We start from the raw sequence: 10,157 nt of genomic DNA on the forward strand, positions 1-10,157 counted from the left end.
CTCACACACCACCTAAATGGAATTCAGAGGGCTGTCCAGAATAGAGCTGGCCCTTTTCACCAGCTTGTTCAGCCTTTTTCTGTCTCTCTCAGTACTTCCACATCTCCAACAGACGATGACAAAGAAGATAGCAGATGCTACCACAGTGTTGTAGAATGTCCTCAACAGTGTTTCTCCAAAGGACCTCAGTCTCTTCAGCAGGTGGAGACAACTTTGGCCCTTCTTGGACAAAGCATCTGCATGACCTTCAGGTTGTTTGAATGGAACTGGATGCCCTTTTGGCTCTGTAACACTCGGAGTCCCTTCCAGAGGCTGATGCAGAGGATCTTGGTGACCAACAAGGCCAATCACTACTTCTCTACATTGATGACATTGTGGTTTTCTTCTCTACAGTGGCGCAGCACCTGGAGCAGTTGGATGTGGTGCTGGGTTGGCTGGAATAGGAGGGGCTCAAGGCAAAGCTCACCAAATGTGTCTTTTTTTTCCCCAACAGGAAGTGTGCTACTTGGGCCATGTCATCTCCAATGAGGGGGTCTCCACTGATCCCAGCAAGGTAGAAGTAGTCACTAACTGGCAGCCCCCTACTACTGTGTCAGAGCTGTGGTCCTTTTTGGGGTTTGCCAGCTATTACTGCCATTTCGTGGAGGGTTTTGCCAAGTTAACAGCCCCACTACATCGGCTGGTGGCAGAGTTGGGAGACACCAGGTCCTAAAAGAGGCCATTGGGGTGCATCAAAGAGAACTGGACAGAGGAGTGCCACAGAAGTTTTGAGACTGTGAAGACCAACCTCACCACAGCACCAGTGTCTGCCTATGCTGACTTCTCCCTGCCTTTCATCCTGGAGGTTGATGAGAGTTATCATGGAGCTTTTGGCCCTTAAGTGGGAGAAATCCAGAGAGTACTTGTTGGGCCACAAGTGTTTGGTTTACAAGGACAACAATCCACTCAGTCACTTATCAGCCAAACTTGGTGTTACTGAACAGTATTGGGCAGCCCAACTTGCCTCCTTTGACTTTGAGATAAAGTATCGGTCTGGGAGAAGCAACAGGGACATAGACACAGTATCTCGTCAGCATTCACCTGGCCCACAGGATGTGGAAGTGATTCTCCCTGGCACCTCACTACCTAAACTCCTTCAGCAAGCTTTGCAACTGCAGAAGACTCCAGTAATCCAAGTTGCTGTTACTGTCTTACCTCAGTATATATTCTCGGACATTCGTGCCCTTCAGCAGGCTGACCTGGTCATTCAGGAAGTCTTCGTGTTCTGGAGACAAAAACAGCATCCCAGCTATGAGGAATGGAAGCAGTTATCTCAGTTTGCCTTGATACTACTTCGGCAGTGGGATTGCCTGGTCAAAAGAAATGGAGTCATACATCACCAGGTTGATCACCTTGATGGTGTGAAAGTGATGTTTCAGCTGCTGCGGCCTGCTGTTTTAACAAAGGTTGTGCTGACTCGGGTTCACCAGGATCATGGCTATCAAGCTGTGGAGAGGACCTTGGCCCTCCTTCAGTCCCGGCGTTACTGGCCAGGTATGTCCACAGAGGTAATGCAGTGGTGTCAGACCTGTGAGCTGTGCCAAGTTGCCAAAGACACCTAGCCAGCTGCACAGAGCTTCATGGGACATCTCTTGGCCTCACAACCCAATGAGATCCTCGCTGTTGATTTTTGCTGTTTTTGAGCCTGCTGTTAATGGAGTGGAAAATGTTTTGGTGAGGAGTGATGTTTTAGTAAGTATACTCTTGCCATCCCCACCCATGATCAACGTGCCTCCACAGTGTCCCAGGTTTTGGTGCTGGAATGGTTTTTGAGGTTTAGTATCCTGGCTTGTATACATTTCAGATCAGGACTGCAATTTTGAGAACACTCTTATTCAGCAGCTTTATGGCTTTTATGGGATTGAGAAGTCTCACACAACCCCATATCACACAGTCAGCAATGGCCAGTGTGAATGTTTTAATAGGACCCTCCACAATCTGCTGCGCACTCTGCCTGTGTCCTGGATGAGGGATTGGAATGTTTGTTTGCCCCAGGTCCTCTACTGTTATAAGACGACTACTAATCAGGCAACTGGTGAGTCTCCCTTTTTCTTTGTTCGGTCATGAACCTATCCTCCTGTTTCACTTCCTGTTGGGTAGAGTTCAAGATCCTGTCAGTGGGGGCATCCATGAGTGGATTCAGGAACACCAGGCCCAACTCCAGATTATGTTTGAAGGGGCCCAGGAGCAGTTGAAAGTTTCTGCTCAGCACAGAAAGCAAAATTATGATGGGCAAGTTCAAGGCACACCATTGATGGAGGGTCAGCTACTGTTTCTCTGTGACTGCAGTGCAAGAGGGCATCATAAGACTCAGGACCTGTGGGGCTCTGTGGTGTATTGAGTCTTAAAAGCACCCAAGAAGGATGGAGCAGTATACACTATTGCACCAGTGGATGACCAATTGAAGGTGAAATGTGTCCATTGCACCTTGTTAAAGGCAATGACTGAAGTAGACTCCTCCAGTCATGCTGGTACCAATAGTCCACCTTGCATCAACAAGCCAGTTTATAATGATGAACTGCCATGCGACAGTAACCTGTTGGTCCTGAATCCTGAGGTTTCTCATGTGTTAACTGCTCAGCCTTCCACCAGTCCAATTACAGAAAGTCAAGCCACACCTCAGTTGCTGCCTGGATGATCTGAATTGGTCCCCACTGTGCCAGGTTCGTCCTTGGCTCCACCTCTAGCAACAACAGCTCAATCACCAGTCTGTGTGGCTATTCCATCCATTAGTTACACCGATACAAGTGACACGTCACTGCAGAGGACAATACGGTCAACTGTGGGCCAGCACTCCAGTATCCACCACCTCCCAAGGCCTGTGGGGGAATTGGCAGGCTGGGGCTGCAAATCCTCTTGATCCTGTGTCCAGTGGAGTTTCTGCTCTTTGAGATGCTGATCTTTTCTGCTCCTCAGACTAACCTGATCCATCCTCATGCCCTACATCTGGCTGGATTCTCAAAACATTGCTCCTGTGAGGACGGCCTCATATGGACAGTCAAAAGTCACACTTGGAAGATGACTCTGGACGCATACAGTAATACATTTTTATGTCTGAGGACTTCAGTTGACTTGCTAACTTTAGGACTGTAGTGAGAGTGATGCTACTTGAATGAAATGGCCTGCTGTTGGTGTTTGCAGCCTCATTGAGGAGCTGTGACTGCTATCGTGGTGCACACTGCAGGAACGCTGCTGCTTTTGCTTCGAGTTGATTTGCCTGAAATGGTTAAACTTTATTATATGCCTTTTTAACATAGGCCGTCTTAAGTCTGAATGACAACACATTTGGTTGTGAGCAGGGTTCAATTTACATTGTTTTGATTTATATATTGTGGACTGGAGTGTGTGCGTGCGAGTGTGGCTGAGAGAGTGAAAGTACGCTGAAAAGTGAAAATAAACAAGTTTTGTGAATTCAGTTCTGGCCTGCTGTCCTTCTGTGCTCCACCCACCCCTTCAAACTGCTACATATATAATTATTTTGTACTTAATCTGTAGCACTGCAGCCTAGTTTCCTTTATTACTATATAAATTATTTTGTTCTTTGTTTGAGTAGAAGTTACACAGCTGCCTGTCTATTAAATATTACTGCTTTGTGTAGTTTTATTATATCCTTGCAAATTGTAGTGTGGGATTACTCTTTCACATGACACTAATTTGTGTATTTTGACAATTTAGCACCAATTATTAGTTTCCTGTTTTCTTCAATTATAAGCAATTTGTTTAATTAATTTTTAAGTTATATCACTGGCAGGAGGCCATTTTGAGAGCTGCTGGTAACCACTATTTATGTTTCATCATTTGGCCAGTGATTTATTACATTGTGTGTTTTTGTTGTAAGGGTAATCCCGCTAATTATGTTTATCAAATCAAATCAAATCAAATCAAGTTTATTTGTACAGCGCTTTTAACAATAAACATTGTCGCAAAGCTTTATCTTTCTTTACGAGCTGGGCATCTGTGATGGTGGGGTTGGTGTCTTTAGTCAGTGGTGGGATCTCTTTTCCGTGTGCTGTGTCTTGAGTCCCCAGTATCGACTTCACTTGTTTGTGTGTATGCACAGGGTGACTTCTTTTTGGATTCTGTCGCTGTGGGCCTACCTCACCATGAGTAAGCCCCAGCTCTAGTTAAACTTCCTTACCCTGCCAACGAGTGATTGTCTTTTAATGTTTTTATATTGGCAAATTGCGAATAAATATTATTGATGGATGGAACTATGCCTCTTGCCTCATAAGTAGAACAAATCTGCATGCCTTTTGAGCTATCTGGTATCAATTGGGGGTTACAGAATTCCTTGGGTGAAATTCCCAGGGGAGTGTTGTCAGATTTGCTATTCTACTGTTAGTGTCCTTTAAAACAACCAGCCATATGTAATACGTGTATATAACACGTGTCATGCCACATATGCATTGATAAAAATATAATTTTTACCAGTTATAACAAGTTTGCAGGTCGCATCCTATCCCTTAATCCTGTCCCTGAATGACATCACAAAACTCACTCACTCTCTGATTTGTCCATAATAAATTGTCATACCCATAATAATTGGAGGATGTTTATAAATAAGTGAATGATACATATGTTGAGGAATAAACCAGAAAAAAACATTGGACAAACTTTGTGATGTTATTCATTGTATGCCTCCTTACTCTTAGCCTGGCAAAGGGAGAAAATTGCCATATTGTGGAAAGCCCAGAGGATCCTCTGCTATCTAAAGATGGAGATGTGATAATGGGAGCTATTTTTTCAGTAAATGTGTGTCCGCAGATGGAGGCAGTGGCATATACTGTAAAGCCTCCACCTTTAAACTGCATTAGGTTTGTTGAAGTTTAAACATTCACATCATTTTAGGAAATCTCAATTTATTCTGTATTTCTTAACTGTATGTCTTATATTTAGCATAAAATTTAAAAAAGATGCTTGTGAATTCTCTTATGTTGATTGATATTTGTAGAATTAACCTCAGACAACTACGTTCTGCTCAGACCATGACTTTTGCAATTGAGGAAATCAACAAAAGCAACACTTTGCTCCCAAATATTTCAGTTGGCTACAGAATTTATGACAATTATCACTCAAGCTTGCTATCTATGAAAGCAGCCATGGCATTCATGAATGGTATGGACAGAAGAGCAGATGGTACATGCTCTGGACAAGCAGAAGTACAAGCCATCATAGGGGAGTCAGGTTCTTCTCCGACGATAGCTCTCACAAGAACAATTGGACCCTTTAAAATCCCAGTGGTAAAAAAATAAATTATTTAATATTTTATAAGTATTTCTTCAATAGTTACACATGTAAACTGGACAGGGGAATATTGTCTTCATTTGTTGAGCAGTTTCTCAAGGTAAATCATTATATATCTGTATTATTCTTCCAGGCAGCACAGTGGTACACTGAGTACTATTGCCACATCATAGCAACATTTTATATTTCCACTGTATATTTATATTTAAAGCCTTTTTGAAGCACTAAGATATTTTCCTGTTTTTTTTTTTACCAAAAAGGCATTATTATTATTATTATTATTATTATTATTATTAATATTAATAAACTGTCCTTCTCTTCTCAGATAAGTCATGCTGCCACATGTGAATGTCTGAGCAACAGAAAAGAGTACCCCTCTTTTTTTAGGACTATAGCAAGTGACTACTACCAGAGTAGAGCATTGACATATTTGGTCAAGCACTTTGGCTGGTCATGGGTGGGAGCTGTGAACAGTGATGATGACTATGGCAACAGTGGTATGGCCATTTTTCTGAATGCAGCCAAAGAGGAAGGAATATGTGTTGAGTACTCTGTTAAGTTTCAGAGGTCAGATCCTGGGAAGATAATAAAAGTGGCTGATGTTATTCAGAAAGGCACTGCCAAAGTAATTATTGCATTTCTCACCTATGGTGAAATGAACGTTCTAACAGACCAGCTTATTCTAAAGAATGTCACTGGCTACCAGATGATTGGTGTTGAGGCATGGATCTCTGCTGTTGAACTAGTAACGCCAGGAAGTTACAACATTTTGGCAGGAGCCATTGGTTTTGATGTGGGAAAATTGAACATTGGTGGTTTTGCTGACTATGCTGTCAATGGGTTTTGGCGAACAGCAATCCCTTGCTTATATACAGAGGGAAATGTTTCTCAACCTGAAAGGGCCTGCAGCAAATATGAAGATCTTATTCAATTTAAAAACTACAGTAAGGATATATCAGAATTGAGATATGCAAATAATATCTACAATGCAGTTTATGCTGTAGCACATTCTCTGCACAGCCTGCTGGGATGCACAGAAAACCAGAGTTGTGAGAAAGAGAAAATAATACAACCATGGCAGGTAACAAAAGAAAAGAGAAGCAAATCGGGTGATATCCATGTCTTATATTGTCATGAAATGAAATGAATACTTGTTTTTGTTTTCTTCTTAAAGGTTGTTGAGTCTTTAAAAAAGGTCAATTTTACTACCAAAGTAGGAGATCAAGTTTGGTTTGACAGCAATGGGGCAACAGCTGCAAAATATGATGTGCTCAACTGGCAACGAGGGCTCAATGGAGAAGTGGTGTTTAAGAAAGTGGGTTATTATGACTCCTCTTTGCCAAGTGGACAACAGTTTGTCCTAAATGTCGAGGATATAATGTGGGCTGGAGAGGAAAGACAGGTACATAAATATTTGCTCATTCTAAGTTTTTATGGCATATAATCTACACTGGGTGGTACAGTGGTGCATTGGTTTGCCCTGTCATCTCACAGAAGAAGAAGCCTTTATTTGTCACATGCACACTCAAGCACAGTGAAATTTGTCCTCTGCATTGAACCCATCCGAAGCAGTGAACACATGCATGCACACACACATACCCAAAGCAGTGGGCAGCAAGGCTACAGCACCTGGGGAGCAGTTGGGGGTTAGGAGCCTTGCTCAAGGGCACGTCAGCCCAAGGCCGCCCCATGTTAACCTAACAGCAAGCAGGTTCTGGTTTTGAATGTGCTGGTTGCCTGGGGCCTTTCTGTGTGGAGTTTGCATGTTCTCCCATGCCTGTGTGGGTTTCCTTAGGGTGCCCCCACGGTCGAAAAACTTCCAGATTAAGTTCATTTGGATATCCAAATTGTCCATATGTGAGTGTGAATGGCTGTCTCTCGCTCTCTCTCACTGTTAACTCCTGTAAGGCCCTATCTAACTTTTCTGGCAAAGTATGAATGTTCTAATAATGTTATCTCCATAGCACTGAATATATTTGAACGTTTTTGCAGCAAAATAGTGGTTCAGGACAGATAGAACCTTATCATTTGAAGGTTATGGAACAGTCTAAAGTAAAATAGAGTAATAGTGAAAAATAATGATTGTAGGCATAATATATTGTTCATATTAGAAGCCAAGGTCTGTGTGCAGTGAGAGCTGTCCTCCAGGAACCAGAAAAGCAGCACAGAAAGGAAGGCCTATTTGCTGCTATGACTGTATACCATGTGCAGCGGGAGAGATCAGTAACCAGACAGGTAATTTCAGCTTTACCAAGTTTCAAAGACAAGTTGTGAATTGTACATTTTGCATCATCCCTTTTTTATTTAAGGTACAGTTACTGAACAATGGCATTCATAAATAAAAACTCAAGATAAAGTTTATTTTCCTTCTTAATCTGAATAACCATGATTATTTTGCAGATTCAGATAACTGCGAGCAGTGTCCAGGAGAGTATTGGTCTAATACTGAGAGAGATAAATGTGTGTTAAAGGTCATAGAGTTTCTTTCATTTACTGAAGTTATGGGGATAGTACTGGTCATTTTTTCTTTGTTTGGAGCTACATTAACTGTTCTAGTCGCCATTTTATTTCTAATAGAAAAGGACACCCCCATTGTTAAGGCGAACAACTCTGAGCTGAGTTTCCTGCTGCTGTTCTCCCTGACTATGTGTTTCCTCTGTTCGCTTACTTTCATTGGTCGACCCTCTCAGTGGTCCTGTATGCTACGCCACACAGCATTTGGGATCACCTTCGTCCTCTGCATCTCCTGTGTTTTGGGGAAAACAATAGTGGTATTAGTGGCTTTCAGGGCTACACTTCCAGGCAGTAATGTCATGAAATGGTTTGGGCCTCTACAACAGAGATTTAGTGTACTTGCATTTACATTTATACAAGTCCTGATTTGTGTGCTTTGGTTAACAATTTCTCCTCCTTTCCCATATAAGAACATGAACCACTACAAGGAAAAGATCATATTAGAATGTAACTTGGGCTCAGCTCTTGGTTTCTGGGCCGTGCTGGGCTATATAGGAGTTCTTGCCTCTGTCTGTTTTGTTTTGGCTTTTCTAGCTAGAACGCTGCCAGATAATTTTAATGAAGCTAAATTCATCACATTCAGTTTGCTCATTTTCTGTGCAGTGTGGATCACCTTTATTCCAGCTTATGTCAGCTCTCCTGGAAAATTTACTGTCGCTGTGGAGATATTTGCAATTTTGGCATCCAGTTTTGCGCTACTATTCTGTATATTTACACCTAAATGTTATATTATTCTGTTTAAACCTGAACTAAATACAAAGAAAAATATGATGGGTAAAATGGCCTCGAAATAACTTTAATAATCCGATTGTTAAATTCTGCATGCATATATATTATTTTAGCCAAATAATGTCAAACTTAAACATACACTATTGAGTATAGTCAATGAAATAAAATTTTGACAGTTTACATCCATTCAAATCTAATTTGGATATGGGTGAGACTCAATTGTACTTGTCATAAAAAAAAAAAAAAAATGCATTCGTATCTGTTGTCTGTTCACAGAAGGAAATTTTGTATTCACTAACATGTTTCTCATCATGAATAGGATAGTTATCTATTGATAGAAAGAATTTATGATCTGTGAATTTTTATCAACAGAAGACCATCATGTGTGATATATCAAAAGGCCCTCATGGTGTTTGACCATAAGCCAAAAAAAAAACAAAAACAACAGTTTGTTAGTAAACAAATACACAAATAAATTAATTTGTCATGACTGAATAAAGAATACAGTCCACAAGCAAAATATCAACATGCTTGTAGTAGATGATGGATTTTCAAACCTCTCCTTTTAAAATGCATCTGCTCCAGTTTTCACCAGATCACCAGCGGGCACAGAACATGGGCATTTGGGAGGAAAATGTTGTGCACAAGGCAAAATGTCTCTCACAATTTCGACAAGAAACTTATCCCTTGTTACGATAAAATATTCAATTTAATATGCATGGGAGTCACTATTTTGCATTGTTATTTGGATAGAAATATAAAGAAACACTTCCAACTGAGGTTGTGCTTTAGGCAAGGACTTATGGAAGGCAGTGCAGATAGAGTGCAATACGACCCAGTGGTGGTGTTCGGGTGTGTGTGTGGTGTGGGTAGTTGTGGTTGGCTATGCATTTAGAAGGGACAAAACAGTCTCCTGTGAAAAAAAAGCATTCACCTGGAAAGTAATTTGATAGGTGGCCACACAAATGCTGTAATTAAAAATAATAGCCATATAATTTAAAACCCAGCTGGCCGCAATATAATATACTTTGATGACCACCTGCATCGACTGACCTGAAGATTTTAAAGACAGAATCAGCACTGTATGTTGCAATGGACAATTAAATCAGGAGCAAATAATAAATTGTTGATTTTGTTAACAGTTATAACAAATGTAATTTAACATTTTAAACATACTAAAATGCTTGAATGATATATTGAGACATGTTCCATCACATTATTGTTGTTAATTACCATGCCATTTCAATTCTGTCAAATAGCCAATATAATACAAACACTTTATTCTGAACACACAACATGCTGCACCAGAAAGAACCATAATTCAGATAATTCACATAGTCCTTGATGTCCTTTATCCTAAACCTATGCAGGCTTATGAAGTTCCTTCTCTGTGCCTTCATATTCAACAATAACATTTAAAATAACAAAAATAAAAAGAATAATTTTATATGTCCTTATATTGTACTTTCTGATATTCATTGTCAAATTAACAATTAAAAGGGAAAAAAAAACAAATTCAGAAGAAAGAAAGAAACAAACAAACAAAAAAGATTCAGTGGTGCTGGAAAGTTTGTGAACCCTTTAGAATTTTCTATATTTCTGCATGTTGTTCGTCTGTTATTTGCAACGAT

General features: G+C 40.6%; 1 protein-coding gene across 1 annotated transcript; it reads left to right on the forward strand.

The window, feature by feature from the left end:
* The first annotated feature begins 860 nt into the window (after positions 1–860).
* Positions 861–8,591, forward strand: LOC132888349 (extracellular calcium-sensing receptor-like). Its single transcript, XM_060924405.1, has 8 exons — positions 861–1,533; positions 1,844–1,946; positions 4,692–4,853; positions 4,991–5,279; positions 5,609–6,364; positions 6,458–6,685; positions 7,395–7,518; positions 7,684–8,591. Exons 1-8 carry the CDS (start codon positions 861–863, stop codon positions 8,589–8,591), a joined length of 3,243 nt encoding a protein of 1,080 aa, XP_060780388.1.
* Positions 8,592–10,157: the final 1,566 nt, after the last annotated feature.

The sequence above is a fragment of the Neoarius graeffei genome, chromosome 6 (assembly GCF_027579695.1).
Source record: "Neoarius graeffei isolate fNeoGra1 chromosome 6, fNeoGra1.pri, whole genome shotgun sequence".
In the NCBI taxonomy this organism is placed as follows: domain Eukaryota; kingdom Metazoa; phylum Chordata; class Actinopteri; order Siluriformes; family Ariidae; genus Neoarius; species Neoarius graeffei.

What these genes read in the sequence shown, in the direction of transcription:
- LOC132888349 (XM_060924405.1), top strand. Translation starts at nt 861, where the DNA reads ATGGAGCTTTTGGCCCTTAAGTGGGAGAAATCCAGAGAGTACTTGTTG. An exon ending in GGGCTGGAGAGGAAAGACAG is followed by an intron (nt 6,686 to 7,394) that starts GTACATAAATAT and finishes TGTTCATATTAG; the next exon opens with AAGCCAAGGTCTGTGTGCAG. An exon ending in AGAGATCAGTAACCAGACAG is followed by an intron (nt 7,519 to 7,683) that starts GTAATTTCAGCT and finishes ATTATTTTGCAG; the next exon opens with ATTCAGATAACTGCGAGCAG.